The sequence below is a fragment of the Ambystoma mexicanum genome, chromosome 13 (assembly GCF_040938575.1).
Source record: "Ambystoma mexicanum isolate Mex_15411 chromosome 13, UKY_AmexF1_1, whole genome shotgun sequence".
In the NCBI taxonomy this organism is placed as follows: domain Eukaryota; kingdom Metazoa; phylum Chordata; class Amphibia; order Caudata; family Ambystomatidae; genus Ambystoma; species Ambystoma mexicanum.
The window spans coordinates 718,023,646-718,050,285 of NC_090938.1; the positions used below are offsets into that span (position 1 = coordinate 718,023,646).

Here is a 26,640-nt window from a genome sequence, read left to right on the forward strand (position 1 = left end):
GCAGGATGTTGAATTACAAAAAAGGGTGGAAACCAAAAAGGGAAATGCTCTGCAAAGTAAAAAACAAAAAAACATGCCAGGACGTAAGCAGAGCAAACAAAGAGGTGCCCGGAAATGTCTTTGTAACATCAACATGTTACAATTTGTAGATAAAGCGATCACCACATGTCAGAAATTGAATGAATCAACTAAGGAGAAGCGACGGCACCTAAATTGAACACAGCAAGTTTTTGTCTAAGTGAAGCGGAAATGGCTAACCAAGATGAGCTGCTCGATTTATCGGTTTATGAGGACATTGTTGGAGAAGAGGAGGCTTCACGGAACCAACCGCTTGATGCCCAGTTATAACAAAAGACGTTGCTTTATCTTCCAGACAGGTGGAATTCAGCGCTCCTCAGAATGCTGGAGCAGGCCAACTGAATCCTAACACGACTGGGCTACAAGAGCCCCTAAATAAAATATATATTACAGCATCAGAGACAGGGGGCAGGACCTGTTCCTTCATTCAGGTTGAAGCAGCGGCCGTCAATGAAGAATTGACACCATTAAGTCCTGTGTTTGCAACTTTACAAGAAAAAAGGGAACGTTCAAGACTAATTCTAGAATCAAAATACGCGGAGCATGGGTGCAAGATTCAGCCCCCGACAAACTGTTTAAATCTTGAAGCAGATCATTGTGAACCAAGGGTTGACTCGAAGAAGGTTGTTGTATCTTCGTCACGGAAAGCTGAGCATCAACATCCCGGAGACCCGGCGAACAGACAGAATAACAATAATGCGCAGGCAACAGTTCGCCCCTTGGAGGTTACATTGATGATTAAATTGATGTTGGAGAGGATTGAGTCAGGTGATAAATTGATTCGGAACCGCGCAAATGTAATAAGATTGCTCCATCATGTACCCTGTCTAAGAGCGTTAGGTTCTAAAGACTTAAAAATAGTGGAATTTCCTGATGAAACTTGTAATGACAAGGTCATATTACATGTTGTCTCCAACATAATTGCAAATGCAATTTTAGAAGCAGGGGAAGACCTCTTGTCTTTGGGGTTTGATATCTATAAAGTAAATGACCGTCCACAAAGTGAAACATCGGAGGGTATGGCCGTAACAGGCGTTGCCTCGGTTACTCAAAATATCAAACCTAACTCCAGCGAGCAGTCACTTAAAAATGCATCAATGAATCAAATTTCGAAAAGTTGTGCTGGAGGGAGGCGGCTCCCAAAACAAGCTCAGCTAATTTAGTAGGACACAGAGCGACATCCGTTGGCCAAGAAGTGGTGCCTAGTAAAAATCCAATGGAGAACATTCAAATCACTCTAAATAGTGTAAGACTAAGTGATAGCAGTGCCACCATTCTAGCAAGCAGCGCTTTGGGTCAAGAAGACAGCCGAGACTGGAATTGGCTCGCCACTGCCTTGCACACCAAAACCTCAAGTTAATGCCCAAAGAACAAGGAAGCACAGCTCTGCTCTTTTGCGTCTTGGAACACGCGTGGCTTCATGCACTTGTTAAATAATGACTGGCTTCTCAATTTGCAACTGGTGTGTCTTCAAGAAACCTGGATGTTAGAAACACCAGTGATCTCAGAGTTTGAATGTGCACTGAACCCTGCCATCAGGGCCGAAAAGGGGAGGCCTATAGCTGGCCTTCTAACAATGATTAAGCGGTCCTCAGGCTACCGGCTATTAAACTCTAAGAATCACACCTCATACATTCAAGTCTCTGAGATAGGCAAAATCAATCCTGCGGGAAAGGAGCTAGATATAATCCAGATAATAAACCTGTACCGGAACCATCGTTGGACAGGCTCCTACCCGTTCCTCGATCAAGTCACAACAATCATTGACAACCTTCTGGAAGTAAATAGAGGGGCTGGGATGATAATATGTGGTGATTTAAATATCGACTTTTTTAAGCCTCAGAATCCAGCTAAATCACAATTGGTGATAGACTGGTCGGAAGAACTGAATGCAAGAGGATTAACAATGTTAAACGGTTGCACGCAAGGGGATACTCCGGCAAAGTCTACGTGGCATTGTGATGGCCAATCATCAACCATCGATTATATTTTTATTTAGGATTCAATGCATGGCAGGATACATTCTTTGACAGTTCGGGCAATGGAACACAGTGACCACGAATTGTTAGAGTTGAAATTCCAAATCGTGGTAGTAGATCAACCTCGACAGTGGAGAACAAAAGTTGTGATTGAATCTAACCGTTTAAGAGTGAGGCTGGAGGAACCCGAGGTGACCAGGCTATGTAACCAATTTAAGAGCAGTCCGGAGGAGGTTGAATATGCCTCGTTACTGTGTCAATTCAAAGTAAAGAATACTGGACTAAAACATCTATAATTTCAAAACAAACATCGTTTCTACGTAATAGTGATGAAGCGCAAAAGATTGATGCGAGCCGAAATTCGGAGAAACAACCAAGGGGCAAAGTGTGAAATAGCGTCAAAAAATAGAGTCACAAAACAAGCCTATAAAAACTGGCTAAAAAGCCATACATTTTTATTACATCAGCAAGACGCGGAGGCCATGCTGAAAACCCTAATAACCAAGAATAGTGGAGAGTTTTGGCGTGTCATTAATCGTATGGAATCACCACAGGAAGCTTTGCGAGTGTATTTGGTAACCGAACTCGAGTGGGTGAAGCACTTTACAACATTATACAACAAAAACCTGTTGTTACAGCCTCTAACAGTGCTTGATCCTACACCATGGGCCTTACAATTCCCGAGAGAAGACATTCGTGAGGTTATCAAGAAAGCCAAAAACTCTAAGGCCTGACGGGTTGTCGAATGTTATGATTAAACAGTTTCCTGACCTCTGGGCTGATTTATGTGTTGACTTATTCGCAAGAATAAATAGGTTCCGTCAGTCGCCAAGTTCCTGGAAAACGGGGATAATCGTCCCAATTTTCAAAAAAGGCGACAGAACGTCACCTAAATATTATCGGCCAGTGGCATTGCTTGATGTTTTAGGCAAGATTTACGCCACATTGTTACAAAAAAAACTGGTCAACTGGGCTCAAGCAGCAAAAAGGGTTGATGAAAGACAAGCAGGTTTGGTTAAAAACGTTGGGTGTTTGCTGAACTTACCTGTCTTGAACTTATTGAAAATGGAAGCACTGCGTACAAACAGCAAAATCTATCTCGCATTTGTGGACTTTTCCTGCGCCTTTGATATGATTGACCGAGAGTGACTCTGGCAAAGGTTAGGTCTATGGGGGTGCCCCGCTGGTTTACTAGAGGCTATCAAAGAACTACACACAGATACATCGATCACTATTCGTTTAGACCAGTCAGGTTCCCTATCTGCTCAGTTCAAGACACATAAGGGTGTTAAACAAGGTTGCCCGTTGGCAGCGGCAATTTTCAGCCTTTTCATCTCAGATATTGGGGATGCAATATCCTCAGTGAGGGCGTTTCCACCTAAGCTCAATTCATCTCCAATAAATTGGATGTTGTATGCTGACGATTTGGTTATCTTGGATTCGACCCCGATTGGTTTACAACGCAAACTAGATGCTGTACAGAGGTACGTGAATTTAAACAACCTGAAAATCAACGCCACAAAGAGCGAAATACTGATATTTCATAACTCAAGTGCAACTCTGAGATCAATGGAGACAAAGTTTGTGTGGAAACTTGGGCAAGACAAATTACGATTATCGAAAAGCGTGAAGTACTTGGGCATGATAGTAAATTCCAGCATTTGTGACGACCCATGGACACACGCTTCAAAGAGGAAATGTGGACAATTAGCATGTCAGGGCCTTTTGCTACATAGAAAATTCGGCAGATTCTCGATGCAACTTCTGAGAAACTTCTACGTACACAAAGTGTTGCAGATCTTAACTTACGGAGCAGAAAACGCTTTTGGATGCTCATCAAATCATTGGGCATCGCTCGAGCATATGTTCTGGACTAAAGCCTGAAGTCTGCCAATTGGAATTTCGACAGCATGCATAAGATACGAATTGGCATTAATTTCGTTGCATGCTAGGATCACCTGGAACCAACTGTCCTTATATCGGAAATCCAGAGCTCAGGAAGGAATTCTGCAATTTCATATATTTCACAACGCGCCTTCGAGTGGAACTGACATCGTCTCCTTATGGACAAAACGTTGTGAAGATCTCTTACTTGCATACAACATTAGCCTGGACACCCTACATGTAAATACCACGGCAGCAAAAGTAAGGATCAGGCGGGCAGATTGGGAAGCCACGTGTAGTGAGCATCTCATCGCCAGAGCGATAACGCACCTGCAGAAGCAAGAGGCTACAATGTGCTACAAAAATATCTGCACTTATTTCCAAGTCCGAAAGCCCGCAGACTCTTTTTGAGGTTTCGCCTGAACGCCTTTAAAACCAAAGAGCGATACAGCCATTGGTCCTGCAACGCAGGAGTGAATCCCTCCTGCCGGTGCTGTGATAAAGAAGTGGAATCACTTAAACATCTTGTGTTGTTCTGCCCAGAACTAAAAGGTGTCCGATCAATTCACCTGGGCCGTTGGAATGATGGGCATCAGTTTGTGAGCGCAGAAGAATGTTGGATGAGCATGTGGAACGGCACTGACATGAAAGTAATCTTGCCATTAACATCTTTTTTGGCTTCAATTGAAGAGAGGTTAAACACAGTTGCTCAGCATCAGACTGATTAACCCCAAACAAAGTCACGTGGAGTCATTTAAACTGACTAGACTGGAGTAGGATGACAATGGAGGACGGGAGGGAGGAGTTGTTTGGGGTTTTTGTATTTGTATTTTTGTATTTTGTATTTGGGCTGATGGATTTGATTGGTTTTGTGTAATAATGTAAAGGTTTGAATTTAAACTAATAAAAAAAAAAAAGAAATAAATATAGGGCCTCATTACATGGTAGGAGGTAACCATGCCGCTATTAGCGGCATGGCTACCCCCTTACCGCATTCCGGGTCCGGGTAGGCGGTATGGGGATTTACCGGGTCATTCTGACCCTGGAGGACCCGGTAAGTTCCCATGCCAAATACCATTCCCCATTCCCATTTGAGCCCCCATAGGGCCCAATGGGAATGGGGAAAGAGCTAATAACGTACCGCAATTTGCGGTACCGTTATTAGCTCTGAAGTCCCTCAATGGGTCCCGTCCTTAACGCCTTGTAAAACCAGGCAAAGGACGGGACCCGCTGAGGGACCTCGTAGTAGGGCACTAAGGGATTACCGGCACTGGTGACCTTACCGGTGCCAGTAATCCCTTAGCGCCTACCGTGTAATGAGGCCCAAAGACTTACTAGGACTGTGTTTTCTTTATTATTGGATGCTAGAGACTACTCCCATCATAGCTATAGGGCAAAGTAGGAGTTTTTCCAAATTTAATAAAGAGTTTGAAAACTTGTAGCACTTGTGTCAGTGTGATCCTTGTGATATCATGCCTCCCTTACGGGATAGATAGGGTTTTCCTTCTTCACGATAAACGTCTATAGCTACCACAATACCACCTGTGTGTCAGTCTCCTTCTTCCACACCCTTACACTACCCAGAAGTGCAAGAGGAGCACCATCAGTCCCACAGCATTTACAACATCCTTGGGCCCCCTTTGGTGAGGGATGGAGAGACCAATGCCAGCAGATCTTGGAGGAGCTCAAGCAAACCATCACTACAGCACCTGCCCTGGGCCCTGCAGATCCCCAGCAGCCTTACATCCTGCCCGTTGATGCAAGTCTGGAGGGATTAGGGGCTGTCCTGTATCAGGAGACCAATAGGGAGACAAGATTCATCACACAGCAACCCTTGGGTGGTCCTCAGACTGTGGGACAAAAGGGACAACTAAGAGGTGGGGCATGGGTAATAACAGTGAGTATAGAGTTAATAGAGTCTGGACTTGCCCACCTACACACATCTCTTGCTCACAGCAACACAGGCCATCCCCAGCTACACTCAGTTGCCACCTACTGATGAAAGTGTGAACCGATTTTGCAACGACATCCTAAGCATTTTATATATGATATTGTATGTCAGCAACTAGGACCAGTAGAAGCAATTTCCAACTGTTTGCTATCGTATCAATTTACTAACAATGGAGTTTTTGTGCATCTCCTGAATTGCAATGAAGGAAATTCTACAGGTGATTATATTGTATTGATTACATTTTTAATGTTATTGTTCAATATCTTGATGCCGATAATTACATACTTACATATTTTCATTAACAACCATATTTAGTAGAAGCAGACATGGAGCGACTTGAGTTATCCACCCTTGCTGTAATTATCCTCTGCAGTTGTTAATTCTTCACTTAAAGACAGCCTGCCCTGGCACACATTCCAGTTGACTATTTACAAATGGTTTCTTCTGGAAGCAGTTGCCAACATATGATTTTTGTACTTCTGAATTACTATTAAGAAAGTTCAAGGGGTGAACTTTTCTTATCATTGTGCTGTTGACACTTCCCCTATAGTGCTGATATAATGTCCCTATGGAAGAAATGTTGCACTTCTGGTTGTACAGCTGCCTGATCCCCCTCTCACTTACAGTAAATCCTCTTCCTGCTGCCAACACTTTCCTCTAACTCTGTGATCAAGTCCCGTGGGTGGTGTGAGGAATCACAGGATTCAGTCACTTCTCCCCATGGGGGAGTCTTTCCCAGTGAGGCTAGAGAGGTGAGCCCACTATACAATACCCTCCCTAGGGGTAGAGGCAAGTGGGACCTCACTGGGAGAGACCCCCCTTGGGGACAAGGACTCCCTTTCCACTGAGGAACTCCCTGAGGTACTCAACCCTAAAGCATTAATGAGGACCAAGTCTCAGAAAGACCAAACCAATATCTGTTACTGTGATGTAAAACCTTTGGTATTCTATGAAGAAGTACATTTTGAAGATACCAAAAAGAAGAAAAATTCAAGAGAAATACAGATCACTCCAGCATCAAGTGCTGTGAAGAAGAAGCGAGATCGAGTAATGTAGAGTACTCAAGAGAAGGACTGAGATCTTATGCTGGGAAGGCCCAGCTGCACGTGATAAAACAAGGAGGAGCTGAAGCAGCAAGAGAGACCTGGGAGTTTCAAACCTGTGTTGCGTGGAGAGAAACCCAGGAGATTCCAGCAGGTGTTGCTCAACCGAAGGAGATACCACGAGGAACTCTGTTGACCGATGAAGAAACCAGCTGGCGTGGATTACGGAAGTGCAGAGCTGAAGGTAGGTGGTGTTGGGGCAGAGAAACCCCAAGGAAGCAAGCTGTTTGTAAGTGGTGGCATGACCCAGAAGGGGTGGTCTGTGCAGTTCAACAACTACACCAACACCACAGAGCCTCTGACATCCTGGAACAAGAGAGAAAAACAGAGAAGAGAAGAGAGAGAAGCCATCCTGAAGAAGATTGAAGAGTTTCCCGTGCTGCTGGCAGGCCCGGTGACACTAACCTCAAGACAAAAAGGTAACATGGACAGCGGGAGACCTGGGAGGGAATACAAATATAACGAGTATACGAATCATACTCGTCGCAGTAACCTTGAAGAGAGTAAAGTGTGAATCGTTACTGGCACAATCATACTCACTGCAGTAATACAGAGGAGAGAGCACGAAGAGTGAATCGTTACTGACACAAACATACTCGTACCAGTAATATAAAAAAGTGGAAATCAAGCCAAGACCATTTCTGGGATCTTAATACTTGATCCAGTGATAAAGAAGTGTACAGAGAAAGTGAGAAACCTTATGGAAGAGTGAGTAACTGTACCAGCCAGAAAAGGAAGTGGACTTTGTATCAAGAGGGAACAATAAGGACATTAGATCAAAAGAGAGATAGAAGGAAGATAAAGAGGGGAAAGCAAAGTGTCAAGAACACTGTGGAAAAGCGGAAGAACCCTATCTCTGAACTATGTGAACTCGATCAAGGAATTGCCAAGAACTAAAAGTGACATTGCTGAAAAGCAAAATACATCAGAAGGGAGTCATTCTCCTGTTCCTTAGTTCTATATATACAGTGTCAGGGATAGAATAGGTTAGAGTTGGACAGAGGACTGTTTTCTTTGAAGACTTAACAATGACTGACGAGACAGGCGATTCATCTTTGTGTTTAATATAAATTGCTTGAAAATGAATCAGAATTGCCTCAGTCCTTCTATCCCATCACATTGGATTGCTGCTATTACAGGTCTATAGATCCCAAATTCCCTCTCACCTTCAATAGATCCATGTCCTGCTACTGGCACTTCCTCTCCACCTCTGTTCTAGCTCTGGGATCAGGCTCCTGTGGGTGGATTGCTGCTCTAGTTCTAAAGATCCCGGATCCCCCCTCACCTTCAGAAGATCCACATCCTGTTGCTGCTACTTCCTATGGGATCAGGCTCTGGTGGGTGGATTGCTGCTCTAGTTCTAAAGATCCCAGATCCCCCCTCACCTTCAGAAGATCCAGATCCTGTTGCTGGCACTTCCTCGCCAGCTCTGTGATCAGGTCCCTGTGGGTGCTTTGCTGCTTCTCCAGTTGGGTCAGTTTCTCCTGAATCTTCTTCATGTTCTCCTCTTCCTCCTTCTCCAGTCTGCTGAGCAGCTGCTGTTTCTCCTGCTCCAGAAACTGCTTCAGGTGTTCAAATGTACTAAGGATTTTCTCTCTCTGGTTCACAATTTTTCCCTTAAAAATGAGATTTAAAACAAACAAAAGACAAACATTATATTTCTCATTATTATATTAACCATCGTAAAGTAACTTACATGTAACACCCGCAGTTGTTTCCTCTTATTAACTCCTAAAATATGAAACCTAACACACGTGAATTATTGATTAATCACTGCCAATCAGCTGAAGGTCAGTATATTTCCCATACGGTGGCTCAGCCTGCACCCATGCTGTGATGTGCATCGGAAGCTCCAGTGCAGCAGTAGTGCTCGCTCTATAAGCACCCCACCTTTTGCCCTAGGCTGTGCATCACTGGTCCTGTGTGCAGCAGTAGTGCTTCCTCTCTTAACCGCCATATCCTGCCCTATGGGGTGCATTACTGGTCCCTGTGTGCAGCAGTAATGCTCTCTGTATAAGCTTCCCATCTCCTGCCCCAGGCTGTGCATCACTGTTCCATGTGTGCAGTAGCGATACTCTCTGTATAAGCTCTGCATCTCCTGTGCCAGGCTTTGCATCACTTGTCCCTGTGGGCAGCACTAGTGCTCTCTGTATAAGGCCTAACCCCATCTCCTGCCCCAGGCTGTGCATCACTGGTCCCTGTGTGCAGCAGTAAGGCTCTCTATGTACGCTCTGCATCTCCTGCCTGTAAGGATATTTGGCGTGTTACAGCACAGAGTACAGCACTACTGCACAGGTAGCAATTTTTTTTGATGCAGCACCACCACATGGGTGTGGTGCATTGCTATATGTGTTGCCAGATTAACATGGACATATAAGTAAAGACAGGCTATTCAGTCAAAAACGATTTTAACATATAAGATGCAAATCTATTTTTGCAGTTAAAAGCACACGTGCACATTCAAAAATGCACACTATTTTTCACCTGAAATGCCTATGGTGCAAGAGACACATTTGAAAATTAATAACTAACCTTATTAATAAAACTGCATTTAACATAACCCACTAATAAAAATGTGTCTCCACTGCAGAATTAGGCCTACTCTAAAAGTGAACTTTTAAACGCACATTCATTTTTTTTTCTTTTTCTCTGCTGCTCTGTCCACATAACTACAGGAAGCAAAGGGCTCGAAGGAACAGGAAATCAGTTGGTTACAAATGCTTACTGTAGAAATGAGCCATTGTGTAGTGAGGGAGGAGATGGCATGATTGATTCTGATTGGAGCAGCGTCATAGCAAGTATCATGCTAGAGGCAGTGATTAGAGTTTTGCTGGGGGAGCTTGAGGAGAGGGGGAGAACAATCAAGATTTGGCAGAGCTGGGAGAAGGACCTGTTTCCTGGCTGAAGCATTCCTGCTGCAAAAGCTGAGAATTCCAGGCAATAACCCCGGTTTGAGAACGAAAGACGCTTGTTTTCACTGGGGTTAATCTTCAAGGGAGCCAAATTCAGAAAGAGAACAGCTGAAGAAAACTCATGCTGAACAGATAAGGTAATTACAGAAGTGTGGGGGCTGAGTGTGTACGAGAATATTCAGTCAGTGTAGGAAAGGAGATTCCTGTGCTTTACTCACATGTTTAATGTTGCAAATTGAGTTCTTGTCTCCGCCACTCTCTTTTCAGTGTATCACAGACAATGCTGTTACTGTGCTATTTTATTTATTTCTGTAAAGAGTGAGATCGTGTTTAAATGCAACTTTTATAATACACAAAAATATTTCAAAGCAGACGGGTGGTGTGTTTTATATTTACCAATACAGTGCTGATGATGTGGGGAGATGTTTAGACAGTACAATTGTCATTTTCAAGGTAGCTAAACGTCAAATTTGCTGCAGCCGTGTGCACAATGTAATTCAGTATGAGCAATTATAACTAACTGTGTGTGTTGTAGTTTGTCGGAGGTCTATGAGTCGGCAAAAAGGGAGGCCCGGGACATAGTTCACTACCGTATATAAGATAGTGAAAATACCACATGATAGCTCGCTGCCGTAGATAAGACAGAGAGAAATTGCCCATGGTGGCACACTAAAAATGAAAATGTGGTGTTCCTGGAATGCAAGCCTGAGGTCTCTCTAGTGATTACACGAAAAATCTAAGCAAAAATAAGGGGTTCTGGATATTGGGGCCACAAATAAAACAAGGGAATTATGCTCTCCAAAATACCACCAACCACGCATACCAAATACGCATGTCTGTGTGCTGAAATAATACATGTCCACTGTATTATTGTTGTACATGGCCCAATCTGAATACAAGGAGTGATTGTTGCTAAGTTATTTTTCGGCGGTAAGAAAATACCGTCAGGCCCCAAATCTCCACAAAATACCCTTCATATTTATGGTGCGTTGCAGGCCGGGAAAGTGATCATAGAGTACCTACTGGGCGTGGCAAGCGTGTCTCACACTGCCATTTGCACATTAAAGGGAACCCATTTTATAATAGCAGTGTGCCACTAAAAACGAATGTCAGAATGTCACAAAGGGAAACCACATTCTCAGACCTAGTGCAATATTTAGAGGCAAAGTTGTTTGCACATGGGACTTGGTCGTCGAATAGCACGTTAGAATGGCGTGAACGCATTCAGGGTGAGGTGCAGAAAGAAAAACTAGACAATATTTTTGCAGACGGCAGCATAATTCAGGTCTGCCTTACAAGATTATTGAATGCAGCCGATAAAGGTGCAGAGAAAGACTGTTTAATACGGCTATGCGGCAAAATATGGTTTATTTTGAATAAGTCCCTGCGAATGCAGGAGAATGATACTCAGCTAATTAACAGGTTAAAGACTGAAGTAGATGGGGCAAGTAAAAATCAAGAAATGTTAAGAGCAGAATTGGATGTATGCCAAAAAGACATGCAATTAAAATGCAGAGACTTTGATGCTCAATTATCCAAAAGCAAGAAACAATTTGAGGATAGTGAGCAAGAATTGGTACACTTAAAAGCCTTAGTGGACCACATTAGACAAGATACAGATGAGGTTGTTTCAGAAATGCAGATTTTACAAAAAGAACATTGTGAAAAAGAATGTGATCTCCAGAGTGCAGAACAAGAAATGATTAAAATGATTCAAGAAAGAGACAAGAGAAATAAAGAGTTCAATGAATGCCAAATGCAAATGTGCGACATGCAGGAGGTGATTAATAAGATGAGTGATGAAAACAACTATTTGCAAAATGAAGCAAACAGACTCCTTAAAAAGTGTAAGGACTTAGAACAGCAAATGTGCATTCCCAGGTCCCAGGAGAGGCGGCAGGGTACCACATTCAATGGAGTGGAGGTGAATTCTAGCTCTGCCCAAAGAGCTAGTGCTCCAGTGACTGGGCCGGTGACTGAACTTGGTTGCAGCGCCCTTGGGGGATTTGATACTCCCATTGGGGGCAGCCACCAATCTCATACACCTGAAAACAGGATTGAATCACAAAATAGTGCAATTCCATGCATTGCAACAAGTAGCCCCATAAAAATAATGAAATCCATTAAAGCCCTGATCAAACCATTTAAAAAGGGAGGTGAATGCTGCATTGAGGATCACTTAGAAGCGGTGCATGACATTTTTAAATCACTCCAGATACCTAAGGAACAGTACAGACAATATTTTCATTTAACTTTAGATGCCCCGACGGCCAGCATCATAAGGGGATTAAATGAACAGCAGAATATGATCTGGTTGGAGTTTGAAAAAGAAATTAGGCGTCATTTTTCTCCTTTTCAGTCATTGCAGGAGGCAAAGAAAGTCGCTTACACAATTACTGCTGGACCTAATACATCCCCTCGCCAATTTTTACAAGACTTAAAAAGAGCATTTTCTCGCTTTGATGTATCTTTTGACTCAAATTCCAATGAGTTTAAAACTGAATACTTCTATGGGCTACAGAAAGACATCATATCCCAATTGGTCCGTGAATTTGACCGTGACAAGTCCCTTGAATGGATTGTACATCAAAGCACAAAACTATATGAGGTACTCTATTGTCAGGGTAGAGAAAGTGATAAAATGAAAGATACTAGACCTAAATCTAAAGCACCCTCAGCCACAGTAATGGAAATCAGGTCAGCCAAAATGTCCCTTGAGTCTGCTCAAAGCCAAGGTAAAAATAATGTGACACCTGAACAAAGGGGTAATCAACAAAGATCGCCATTTCCTGTACCAATGTTCCAATCACATGATCCTAGTAATAGAGAGAGCTACATCAGCCCTAGGTATTTAGGGGACAGTAGGATATCGGCCTGATATGGCAGATATGAACAATAACCAGAGACAAAATCAAGATCAAAGAAATGATGGTCCCTACCAGTCATTGGGGACACAGAGCAGATTTGATCCCAACACCATGATATATGGTAATCAGGATAGGCCCCGATATGTGGATCGATTTACTGATAATGGAAATCAACCTAGGGGCCAGTACCCACAATCTGAGAGACAGGACATGAGGCAAAACGTGAACTACAATCCACGTCAGTACAATGATTCCCCACCAGGGGACTATAATCAAAGGATGGGTGCAACCCGCTCCCCTCCACAAATGAATCAAGAGTTCAGAAACCATCCCAACCGACATCAATCACCTGAAAGGTATCAGAATAGATCCAATCAGGGGGAAAACAACCAATATCGACCTAGGCCACAGAAAGAGGATCCTAGAGAGATGGAAAGGTTCCAGTGCCTTGAGGCCCAAGTGAAAATATTAGCTGAGCAAATAGGAAAGCTCTGTACAGCGCAAAAACAACCTTCCAAAGAGGGGGCTGATGGCCATAGCAATGACCGGGGGGCTTCCGAAAAGTGACTAAGTACTTATGATAACTGCAGTGCCAAAATGACAGATTGCTCTGATATAATTTTGCATAACGACTCTGAGATGCCTAATGGATTAAATGTGAAAGTGCCAGTAAATGAACTTGTGACAGAAAGTGCAAATACTTCTTAAAAAGAGGTACGGTTTAACCTAGAGCTAAATAAAACAGTAAAGATTTGTACAAATGAAAAAGAAACATTAGGAATTCCAAAAGAACAAAGGGACAGATTTAAGAAAAATGACTCATGCATGGGGAATACCAGTGGACAGGGAGTAAGTGGGGATGCTATAGCCCCTTCCCTGGGCAAGCAAAACAATGACCAAACACAGACAGAAAAAGGAAATACTCACAAGGAGGGTACAAGTCAATCACCTGAAGAATTCTTTGAGCCACATATTTTTGAAGAGGCCGAAAGGGCTGGTATCACACTAAATGATCACAAATGCACAGAATTAAAAAATGACAAATTTCTGAATGATGTTGTTACACATGTTCAGTTGGAAGGTTGTAATGTGGTCTCTGATGTTACCCAGATGGATGGGCGAACAGTGGCCACACTCCAAAAAACCTCTGATCATGGAGAAATGAATAAAGTCTCTCGCGCAGAAATGGGTAAAAAGGAGGGAAAAATGTCTTTCCATTTACCAATGTATTTAGCCAAAAGTGAAAAAGACCTGAGAAAGGTGAGCCCTGAAATCAGTAAGAATTCACATTTCTTATGTGTATTAGAGGAAGTTGAGGACAGATATTATGCACCCATCACTATAGAAGAAAAATGCCACACCTTTGCTATGATTGACACTGGCGCACAGGCCACAATTATGTCCAAGGAGCTGGTAAAGAGTATCAATGAAGGGAGACCCCCACAGAGTCAGATCACAGTGAAGGAAAATCAAGGCCCAGTGCATAACTTTAATGGGGAGGAGGTGCCCATCATAGGTGTAACTGAGGTTGACATAAAAATAGGAAAGCACAGAATGAAACAAGAGGTATTGATCACATCTATTTGTGAAATTCAATTTCTGATGGGGACAGATTGCCTGAAAAGATTGTCTCCTCTAATAGATGGGGTGAATGGAGTGCTGTGGTCCTTAACTAAAAAACCATTGAGGCCTAAGAAACTAAAATCACAAAACAGCAATATAAATGAATGTCACACCGTTGCCAAAACAAATGATGCTGTGGAGGTATATCTCCAGAATAGCTGCATACCTAGTGTCACTGTTATATTAATGTGTCAAGACAAAATGCAGAGCGACAATGAAAAACTACCTGTACAAATATACTTGGACCCAAGGAAAAATTGGCAGACTGCCATAGATGAGCACACATTACATTTTTATTTAAAAGAGAAAACATGCAAACAGAATATTGCTCCTAAAACAGAATCAGAAAAACACATTACCACTCTGGCAGAAATACACATGGAAGATGAGCAACCATGGGTTCATGTTGGTATAAATGACTATTTTAAAACAATAAAAGCCACTTTAGCGCTTGGACATGAAAGGAGTTTCATTAATGAGAAATTGTTGCAAAAAATAATGGAGAGGGAAGAAATCCCGAGATTTAGGATTAAAAACCAATATGTTTCTGGGTTGGACAGTCCAGACTTTGAAAACCGAATTGCAGGCAGATGCATGCTTAAAATTAGCATTGGGCAGAAAACAATTTACCATAATGTATGGATAGTGAGTGGAGCACAAAATGAATTTTACATGGGCAATGACATCATGCACAGAATGTGTATGGTGTTAGATTTCCTTAATCAAAAAATATGGTCACGCCTAGGTGGTCCGGCACCTGAATTTGAAGACAAAAGAAGGGCTTATCATTGTGCACAACTGGTTCCTTATGCAATCGAATTACAAATGAGGAAAGATACTATTATTCCTGCATTTACAAAACAGTTTGCAATAACACAAATGTAAAAATGGACAGCAGATGAAAGGCTCTGATGCATTTGTATGCCTGAATGAATCTATAAAACAGCAAGGCCTGTATTATGAATACATTCCATTGGTAGACATTGGTGAAGGATATGTAAAAAATATGGTAAATAATAAAGGTTGTCAGGATATTCATTTAGAGGAAAACTCCCCATTAGGAATGGCCATACAAAAATCACATTATACGGCAGATTTAAATAACATGGTGATTGGAAATATTCCTGAAAAGTATGTAGATGCCAAGGGTGAGTTGCCAGAACACCTGGACTCTCAGCCCAAAGGAATATTTAAAATTCATTCTGTGTATCCTTATGATTCAAATGAGACAGTGTGCTGCCATCAAGAGGATTGCATAATATTTAATTTAAATGAAAATGAAACAGAAAATCAGCCCATTGAAGTGGAAGCTGATATGCCAAAATATTTAAGAGTGGCAGCTTTACAAAAAGACACAGCCACACAGTTAGAGGAAAGAGCCGAGATTCCCTTACCAGACGATTTTCCAGAATTTTCCAAAATGGTAGAAGAGCAGATCTCCTTAGCGGATGCGTGTGAAAGCAATGAGGATAGGGACAATCTGAAGGAGATATTTATGGAGTTTAAGGATGTATTTGCAAAATATGCTTATGATTGTGGTTTAACTGATTTACATGTGGCCACACTACCAGAAGGGTGTAGCAGAAATCCAGTGTTTGTACGCCAGTATAGACTACCGCTGGCATGTTTAGAATCATTGGCAGAGATTATTAAAAATTTGGAATCGCGGGGAATCATCAGGCCCATTCATAGCACATCCAATACACCTATTTTAGGTGTGTTAAAGCCAAATCGTCAATGGCGGCTATGTGCAGACATGAGAGAGTTAAATAAAAGAGTACCAGTATCTAGATGGCCACTGCCATTCATTGATCAGGGCCTAGCTCAGGTACATGGTTCAAATGTATTTACCACATTAGATCTCACCTCTGGATATTGGTGCGTGCCATTGGCAGAGGAGATACAACATTTATTTTCCTTTACATTTGACAGGACTCAATATGCCTGGCTTAGAGCTCCGTTCGGGTACATCAATAGTGGGAGTGAATTTGGTATATTTTTGAGAAAGGCCATGCCGGATGCAGAGGAAAGAGGAACAATAGTTTATGTGGACGATGTCCTGATAAAAAATGAAAGCCTGAAAAGCCATTTTGATGAAATAAGACATGTACTTGGCCAATTGCAGAAAGCAGGCGCCAAAGTATCTTTGCAAAAAGCACAATGGTGCAAGAAAAAAGTGAACTTTCTAGGGCATGAAGTGACTGAACATGGGCTAAATCCACAAAAGAAGAAAATAGAGGCCATACAAAGATTAAAAGATCCTAAAAATGTGAAAGGAGTAAAAAGTTTATTAGGGATGACAGGCTATAACAGAAAGTTCATTGAAAATTATGCAGAAATCACTCAACCATTGACTAAACTGCTTAAACTGAATACTCCCTGGAGATGGGAAAAAGAGCAGTCTGATGCAGTGGCTAAATTAAAGGAATGTCTTGTAAAGGCACCATGTTTAGCATACCCCATAAAGGACAGGGATTTCTTTATAGAAATAGGTTTTTCTGAACATTGTATGTCAGCAGTGTTATCACAAAAACACGATTTGAATCACAAAACCATTGCATATGCAAGTAAGGCATTTTCCCAAGTTGAAATGAAATTTAATGAATGTGAAAAGGCCCTATTAACCACTGTGTGGGCGCTACAACATTTCCGCCCCATTGTTCAGGGAGAAAAGGTGATTATTGAAACAAATCATCAACCTTTGCAATTTTTAGAGAGTAAAAGAATTAGATCAGGTAATCTAGCGCAATCCAGAATCACTTCATGGACGCTGGCATTACAAGGTTTTCCCGTAGAAGTGAGATATGGACAAAATAAAAAGAACCCAATTGCTCAAGGGTTAGCTGACTTACATGACTGTGCAGCTGAACAAATACCAAATGAAATGGAAGTGGAAACTAGTTTGCAGGAATTTGAACAATCACCACACAAAGCTTTTGATGAAAAAACATGCAAGGATTTGCCAACTGTATATGTGGATGGTTGTGCTTTTCACATTGAAAATGACAGTAATAAACAATTAGTGGCAGGAATAGGAAATGTCTGGTTGAAATGTGAAGGCGTCCCCAGTATAGGGATGAGGATTGGCGATAGGAGCAGTCAGGTGGCGGAATTGGCAGCCATTTATAAAGCAATTGCTACTGCAGTTGATAAAAAGTTCAGTGAAATTGTCCTGGTGACTGATTCTGACTATGCACGGAATAGCTTTGTGGAGTATTTGCCTGGTTGGAAAGCAAGAGGCATGGTTACATACAACAAAAAGCCACTTAAACATGGAAAAATGATACAAGCCATAGACAAATTGGTGTCAGAGAATAATTTAACAATATACTGGAGAAAAATTCGTGGGCATTTAAAAACACCAGGAGAGGATAAGGAGGGAAATGATAAGGCAGACCACCTGGCTAAGATTGGGGCTGTGATGGGAGAATTGCTACCTATTGATTATTTAATGGGTGAAATACAAATTGATGCAGTCACACGTTCTAAAGCACCATAGGAGGTAGATCAACCGGTGGTGCAGTGGAGTCATGACACGCCAGACCAAGATTTGATTGAGGCACAAAAGAATGATCGAATTTTGGGAATCTATTATAATCATTTGATAGATCCCGAACAAAATTCTTTAACAGAAAATGATTTATGGGAAAAGAAGAGTTGAGGGTGCTATTAAAGAACAAAACACGAATTAGATTACAGGATGGACTCATGATTAGAGAGTCCATAACAGGACAAATACAGTGGGTAGCACCCCTTTCATTCAGAGGGCTAATGCTACACCATGCACATGATGCCATAACTGCAGGCCATAGAGGTTCACAAAAAACATTAGAAATACTAAAATACTAAAAGATTATGCTTACTGGCCACATATGTCCCAAGATGTGGAATTATATACTAGAGGATGTCTAGTATGCGCCCAATTTAAACCTGCTTCACCAATGCATAGAGCACCATTGATGAAAAGAGGCCTAACTCTCCCATGGTCAGATATGCAAATAGACTATGTAGGTCCTTTAAAAAGGTCGAGCAGGGGAAACCGTTATATTTTGAGTGTGGTATGTTTGATGTCGAAGTGGATTGAATGCATTCCTGCACCAGATTGTAGTGCGCAAACAGCAGCCACATTGCTGGTGAACCATGTGTTCTCAAGGTTTGGGTTGCCACAAAGAAGTACTCTAATGAGTAAGGTATGGCAAATACTAGGTGTGAAAAGGAAACTACATATCGCATATCGGGCAGCGTCTTCAGGTACAGTTGAAAGAAGCAATAGGTCTGTTGTGGATATTTTAAAGAAATTTGTGGCAGAAGCAGGTTCCAGCTGGGATTTACGTTTACCGTTGGTTTTGATGGCAATCAGATCAACTCCTGCCAAAGCAACATGTGTTAGCCCCCATGAGGTCTTGACAGGTAGGAAAATGGTGTTACCACAACACCTACTATACAGAACACATGAGCAGACACTTGTGAGTGCATCCACAGTTCATGAATATATTGATGAACTGAGGAGGCATTTGCAACATGCATTTGCTTTTGTGCAGAGAAATCTGGAAAGAGCTGCTGACAGTGCAAAGTCTTATTATGACAAAAAGACATCAGTAAAGGAATGCAGTGTAGGGGATCAGGTGTACAAGTTTCATTTTGGAAAAAGTAAACAGAAAAATTCTAAATTTCTAGCAGCCTGGCAGGGGCCATTTCGAATTATAGATAAGGTCTCTCCTGTAGTTTATAAAATTTTGAAAAATGAAGGTGAAACGGCAATAGAGCAGTTTGTCCATGTAAATCAAATCAAACCATGCCATCCCAGACATGAGATCAGGCAGCTTGAGCATGTAGAAACAGATAAAGTCCCTTGAACACAAAAAGAGAAAATAAATGGGTACAATCAGGAGGCAGTGACAAAGAAGTTAAAAAGTTGATTGTTATAATGGCACATAAACACTGTAATATATGTAAAAATATATAATAAATAAATAAATAAATATAATGGAAGCTCATGGTTGGTGTGCAGAGAGAAAATGTATTAAATATTGAATGTTGTTTTATATGTGCTTGTTTTCTTTTTAACTTGTGTTTAATTTCAGAAAAAAAAAAAATTTAAAAAAAATATTTTTACTTTTATTTTTGGCAAAAGGGTGAAGTTAGTATTGTGCTATGTACTTAATTTGTTTATTTTCTATTTGATTTAGAAAATTAACATTATTTGGTCGGAGGTTCCGGGATCAGACGATGGAGTCCTGGAGCCCACGTGGACGGATTCCGGGAAAGCCCCAAAGAGGGGTGAAGACCAAGGCTGCAAAGCGATCAGCATTGAAGATGATACCGATGATATGGTTAATGATGATGATATTTGGAGGGATCTTCAAGAATTCAGAAGCACAGGTTGTCATTGAACCTGGGCCAGCATCTGGTATCATGGTGGAAGAGGCACCAGGATTCATCATGAGTGATAGAAGGATGATTTTCCAAAATATATACATACCATTGAATGCTGAGATTTTGATTGAAAAACACTTGAACAATACCGGAATTAAGATTGAACAAACTAAAGAGTGGCTGGAAATAAGAAAAGAGGACACTAAGCAGTCAATAAGAGATATATTAATGCAATTGGAAAAAACATTTGTGAATTCAGCAGACATTAAGAAGAAGAGAGGAAAGAGAGGTGCGGTGATGCTCGCGATATCATTGGTAATGTCTATAGTTGGAGCCATAATAGGTACCACAATATCAACAGCCAATTCTATTTCGGTAGGAACACTGAGTGCTAAAGCGCAACAACTGAGTATTGACCTACAAATAATACAAAAAACATTAGATGGAATTAGAGGGGGACTGGATGAACAAGTAAGATTCATAAATGAAACTGCAACCATTCTAAATGAACAAGCGGATGTAATGCAACGGGCGACTAAAATAATACTTAAGCATGACAGAACTTTAAATGAAATATTGAACATAATGAGTCCTGTTGATAGACTATTAACGAATTATATGAGAGAAGTTCAAACGGCAGTTTCACAATTGATTCAAGGACATATTCCCTTGTATTTTGTTTCGCAGGATATTATTCGTCAAATGATAGAAAGATTGACCAGGAGGGAAATTGATATAATACAGGTAAAAATTGCATTCGAAATGGGTAATGCAATGCCGTTATATGTGGACTTGGAAAGACTAGAGATCGGATTTTTGCTATGCATCCCATATGTAGCCCCTGAACTTATTTACCAAACGAAGTGGGTACACAATGTGGGATTTTGGCAAGAGGACACATTTATTAAGATTAAGACTCCAGAAGTGGTGGCATTTCAGTCATGGGAACCTGAAGTTTATTTAATACCAAACCTGGAAACATGTGTAAAATTTAAAGAACAAAATTATATGTGTCCAGGTAAACCGTTTGTTCCTGAAGCCACAGATGCTATTTGTGGTTTGAAATCTGACCCAAGTATATCAGAGGGATGTGAAGTGATTATTAGCAATATGGGGAGTGAAGAAATGGCACAGGCTAAGATGGTCAGAGGTAAATGGTTGGTCCGCACCTGTTTAAAGAACATGACGGTAGTACATTTAAACCATGGAACATACGTGGTTAAACAGGTGAAATATAATGTTTTTTATTTACAGGTTCCAAAGGATACAATTGTGTCAATTGGGGGGTTAACATTGTTTCATGTAACAAATGATGTTTGGGAAAGCCAAGTGGAAAATATCGATTTTTTTCAAAGGGATACTTTTCCAATAGATCCGGATGTGGAATATTTATTGAATCACAAAGAAAGACATGTTATAAAAATGAATTTGAGAAACAACAATATTACCATTAGTAATCTGGGGATAATAGAAGTGGAAAGATTTAATTGGGGAACCTGGGGGGAACGCTCAATAGTGGGTTTGGCTGTCCTGGTGCTAATCATGGGTGGATGGTTGATTGTGCTATCAGTAAAAATGAAAATGTTACTGATTTTACTAGCTACGTCAGGAAGAGAAAGATATCCCAATACACATGCATTTTAAAAGAAACAAAAGAACAAGTTGTTTTTAGGAATTGGCTTGGATCGTAGCCAAGTTCTAAAAACAAAAGGAGGGTATGTAAGGATATTTGGCGTGTTACAGCACAGAGTACAGCACTACTGCACAGGTAGCAATTTTTTTTTGATGCAGCACCACCACATGGGTGTGGTGCATTGCTATATGTGTTGCCAGATTAACATGGACATATAAGTAAAGACAGGCTATTCAGTCAAAAACGATTTTAACATATAAGATGCAAATCTATTTTTGCAGTTAAAAGCACACGTGCACATTCAAAAATGCACACTATTTTTCACCTGAAATGCCTGTGGTGCAAGAGACACATTTGAAAATTAATAACTAACCTTATTAATAACTAACCTGACTAATAAAACTGCATTTAACATAAGCCACTAATAAAAATGTGTCTCCACTGCAGAATTAGGCCTACTCTGAAAGTGAACTTTTAAACGCACATTCATTTTTTTTTCTTTTTCTCTGCTGCTCTGTCCACATAACTACAGGAAGCAAAGGGCTCGAAGGAACCGGAAATCAGTTGGTTACAAATGGTTACTGTAGAAATGAGCCATTGTGTAGTGAGGGAGGAGATGGCATGATTGATTCTGATTGGAGCAGCGTCATGGCAAGTATCATGCTAGAGGCAGTGATTAGAGTTTTGCTGGGGGAGCTTGAGGAGAGGGGGAGAACAATCGAGATTTGGCAGAGCTGGGAGAAGGACCTGTTTCCTGGCTGAAGCATTCCTGCTGCAAAAGCTGAGAATTCCAGGCAATAACCCCGGTTTGAGAACGAAAGACGCTTGTTTTCACAGGGGTTAATCTTCAAGGGAGCCAAATTCAGAAAGAGAACAGCTGAAGAAAACTCATGCTGAACAGATAAGGTAATTACAGAAGTGTGGGGGCTGAGTGTGTACGAGAATATGCAGTCAGTGTAGGAAAGGAGATTCCTGTGCTTTACTCACATGTTTAATGTTGCAAATTGAGTTCTTGTCTCCGCCACTCTCTTTTCAGTGTATCACAGACAATGCTGTTACTGTGCTATTTTATTTATTTCTGTAAAGAGTGAGATCGTGTTTAAATGCAACTTTTATAATACACAAAAATATTTGAAAGCAGACGGGTGGTGTGTTTTATATTTACCAATACAGTGCTGATGATGTGGGGAGATGTTTAGACAGTGCAATTGTCATTTTCAAGGTAGCTAAACGTCAAATTTGCTGCAGCCGTGTGCACAATGTAATTCAGTATGAGCAATTATAACTAACTGTGTGTGTTGTAGTTTGTCGGAGGTCTATGAGTCGGCAAAAAGGGAGGCCCGGGACATAGTTCACTACCGTATATAAGATAGTGAAAATACCACATGATAGCTCGCTGCCGTAGATAAGACAGAGAGAAATTGCCCATGGTGGCACACTAAAAATGAAAATGTGGTGTTCCTGGAATGCAAGCCTGAGGTCTCTCTAGTGATGACACGAAAAATCTAAACAAAAATAAGGGGTTCTGGATATTGGGGCCACAAATAAAACAAGGGAATTATGCTCACCAAAATACCACCAACCATGCATACCAACCACGCATACTAAATACGCATGTCTGTGTGCTGAAATAATGCATGTCCACTGTATTATTGTTGTACATGGCCCAATCTGAATACAAGGAGTGATTGTTGCTAAGTTATTTTTCGGCGGTAAGAAAATACCGTCAGGCCCCAAATCTCCACAAAATACCCTACATGCCCCAGGCTGTGCATCACTGGTCCTGTGTGCAGCACTAGTGCTCTCTGTGTAAGCACTGCATCTCCTATCCCATTCTGTGCATCACTGGTCCCTGTGCACAGTAGCAATGCATTCTGTATAAGCTTCACATCTCCTGTCCCAGGGTGTGCATCACTGGTTCCTGTACACAGTAGTGATGCTCTCTGTATAAGCTCCCCATTTCCTGCCCTGGGCTGTGCAGCACTGTTCCCTGTGTGCAATAGCATTGCTCTCTGTATATATATATATATATTTTTCTTTTTTTTTTTCTTTTATTGTGTACGGTTTATTTAAACCTTTACAAAAAGGAACAGAAAAAAAAGAACAACACTGAAAAAAGAAAAACAAAGCAAATGAACAATATATAGGATACATAGGAATAATTCATGTGTAAGTAGTGAATTGATAGACAATCAAAACATTAAGGATAATAGTAACAGGTAGCAATTAATACTAGCAACCAATAACTAGAAATAGCCTATAAATGTGTACATGACAACAAACAAATTCTCACATATAGTCCAAATGGAGATTACGGATAAAGCCAGAGAGAGCCAAGCCCTCACGCTTAGATTGAATGCACAGACATCGCTGCCATACCAGTTCAGTTGATAAACCTGAGTATGAGCACTTTAACACACTCATACAGGAATCTCGGAGGGCCTTCAATTGCGAGCAAAACAAAATAAGATGTTTAGCCGTTTCGGGCACCAAATGGCAGAATCTACAAAGGCTATCTGTCACCAAGATTTGTTTCCACCTCAGTTTGGTGTCCAATGTTAGAAGAATATTCCAGCGCAATCTGTGTAGAGTATGTCTATGGTTCCGATTGGGAAAAATCGTGAGAACTGGAGAAGGGGTACCTCTTTTCTTGTGTTCATGCACTAAATGGGACACAGATCTATCTGAATGGAAAGAGTCCGTAGTGAGGCACCAATCATAGTCCCACAATGTCTTTTTAGTCTTGGCAGGGTTAGTTGTTAACTGGTCCAATGGTGCAGAGCATGGTTTCGCACAATTTAGAGAAATTGATTAGGAGGCCAGATCGGTAGATGTTGCTCCCCACAAGTTCATATAAGGTGTTGAGTGTAGGTACCTTAAGTTTAGCATAAAGCAAAAGCATCCTCCAGTAGACTCGAGATTTTAACGAGGTATAGCCTAATTCATAACGGAACGCAGCCAAAGGGACCGCATTGGGAAGAAGTAGAACCCGTCTCCAGATGTCACCCTCAATCACATTGAGTTTAGAGATAGTTAGGCCCGTACATAGCTCCAAACCATATATCAATTTCGGAGCTATTTTCCCTTCGAAGAAGAGAAGAGCGGGTCCAACAGAAAATCGGCCGTATTTGCGATCGATTTTGAGAATCTGTCTAGCAAGTATTTTAGCTTTATTCAAAAGTGGGTTGATCTGCCCTTTTGAGCCTCTACTAGCCCCGACATAAAAACCAAGATAGGTAAAGCATGGGGAACTAGTTACTCTTACTCCCTCCAAATGCCAGGTAATAGTATTCTTCCTGAAAGGGCCTTTCGATAAGGCTAGGATTTTAGTTTTGGCGGGATTGATGTTCAAGCCATTTAGCTTAGCATATTTGGTGAAGACATCTAGCAGGCGCTGTAACCCCACCTTGGTTAGATCAAATAATAAAAAATCATCTGCATAGGCCAGCCAGATAATCTTCACAGCGCCAATTCTTGGAGCTAAAAGGCCCTCCTTAATTAGGTATTCGGCTGCATCAGAGACATATTGGTTAAACACCCATGGGGCAAGAACGCACCCCTGTCTCACCCCACGGAATGTACGGACCACAGCTGACGTGTCCCCCTTTTGATTTAATCGTATTCGCACACCCGAATTGCTATAAACCCCTTCCAAAAGGCTCAATAAACCTCTCGGTAGGCCCCAAAGTGCAAGTTTACACCACAGCCTATTTCGGTCAACGCAGTCAAAGGCTGCCGAGAGATCCATAGAGGCAATAAAAGTAGGGCCTCGATCTGAAGTCCAGGCAGCCTCCTGAATGCACCTAACCACAATTCCATTAATACTCGTGGAGTGGAATTTGCAAAAGCCCGTTTGAAAAGGGCTTAGAGGATGACTACTTTTTTCCCAATTCTTTAAGTGCAATAGGAGTAAGGCAGAGACGATTTTACAGTCTGCGTCTATCAACGCAATTGGCCTTTAATTTTGTGGGTTCGACCTACTGCCACATTTAAAGATGGGAATCATATGTGCAGAGGACCAAGAAGTTGGGCAGACCCCAGATCGGAGTATGTCTCGGAACTCAAAGCACAAGAGATTGGCCCAAAGATTGGGATGGATCAGCTTTAAAAGGTATTATTATTATTCAAATTGGTAATTCCTCTGACACTCTTTTTAAGAACAATTGAAGAGCGTCTAAGTCTGGTTGATGTCATTTAAGAAATAAGAAACGGCTAAAAGGAGTATTGGGCAAGCTGGACGATGGAGGGAGGAGGAGGAAGGGAGGAATATGTAAATGCTACAAAATGACGCATGTTACATGTAGTCTTGTTAATGTGTTTGTAAAATATTTTAAAGGTTTGTATAAACCGTATAAAATAAAAAATAAATAAAAAGAAAAGGTATTATTAGTTAGCCCATTTAGACCAGGAGCTCTAGATCTTTTGCACTTTAGGATTAGGTCACGCACCATATCGATCTCAATGGGAAATTCCCAATTAGGAAAAGGGCCAAGAGTATCACAATGCACATAATTCTTATTTTCCTGCAGTGGGTTAAGAGCAAATTTATTGGAGTAAAAGTCCAGCCATTCTTGTTCCTGAATTGGATTAATTAGGACAATTGCTGGATTACAGTCTTGTCCATTGACAAGCGACCAGATGGCTCCCACATTCGCCTTCAAAATGACCTGCAGCATTAATTCAGCATCTTGTTGCAATATCTGATGTTTAAGCGTTTTGCAGACATTTTTATAGCCTTGTGTGACTTTTCTAATAAGGCCTAGACGTACGGTCATATCAAGGTTTGCAGATCGAAGACTCTTAAGGTTTTCATTCTTAATGGATTTTGCTAAAGCCAAATCAGAATTATAGCAGTGGGTATGTCTATTTGCTGGAATTGAGCGACCAGAGCAAGTACTCAGCTCCTCTACCGCAGTTTGTACAAGAGTAGTGACCGTTGCAGTGTTGAAAGTTGCCAACGTCCAATCGTATGTAGTCTGATTAAGACTAGTCCTCAGGTTAAGGTTCAGGGTATCAATGTTCTTAGGAGACCACCGAACTGCAGAACCAGATGAGTCAGGCTTAACCTTAAGCTAAGAGTGATAAGGCTTCCAGAGATGGCTGATCTTAAATATTGCCGTTAAAATGCCATGGTCACTCCAGCTATTCATATGGATATCAAACTGCACGCAACTTATACTTAAGTAATCGTCCACAAAAATATAGTCAAGCCTAGAGGATGAGAGGCCACGCCG

At 41.3% G+C, this 26,640-nt stretch overlaps 2 protein-coding genes across 5 annotated transcripts in view; one reads left to right on the forward strand and one right to left on the reverse strand.

Moving 5' to 3' along the window:
- LOC138521787 (uncharacterized) overlaps positions 1 to 22,510 on the forward strand; it is a 114,043-nt gene extending 91,533 nt beyond the window's left edge. Inside the window, exon 3 of the mRNA XM_069634870.1 lies at positions 19,587 to 22,510. Coding sequence (XP_069490971.1) covers positions 19,627 to 21,417 — 1,791 coding nt within the window. The 5' untranslated portion in view covers positions 19,587 to 19,626 and the 3' untranslated portion in view covers positions 21,418 to 22,510. The remainder of the gene's footprint in view (positions 1 to 19,586) is intronic.
- Positions 1 to 26,640, reverse strand: part of LOC138521790 (E3 ubiquitin-protein ligase TRIM39-like) — a 132,414-nt gene that overhangs the window by 69,292 nt on the left and 36,482 nt on the right. For all 4 annotated transcript variants that reach the window (XM_069634876.1, XM_069634878.1, XM_069634879.1 and 1 more), the window contains exon 3: positions 8,381 to 8,611. In XM_069634876.1, the coding sequence (XP_069490977.1) occupies positions 8,381 to 8,611 (231 nt within the window). The remainder of the gene's footprint in view (positions 1 to 8,380; positions 8,612 to 26,640) is intronic.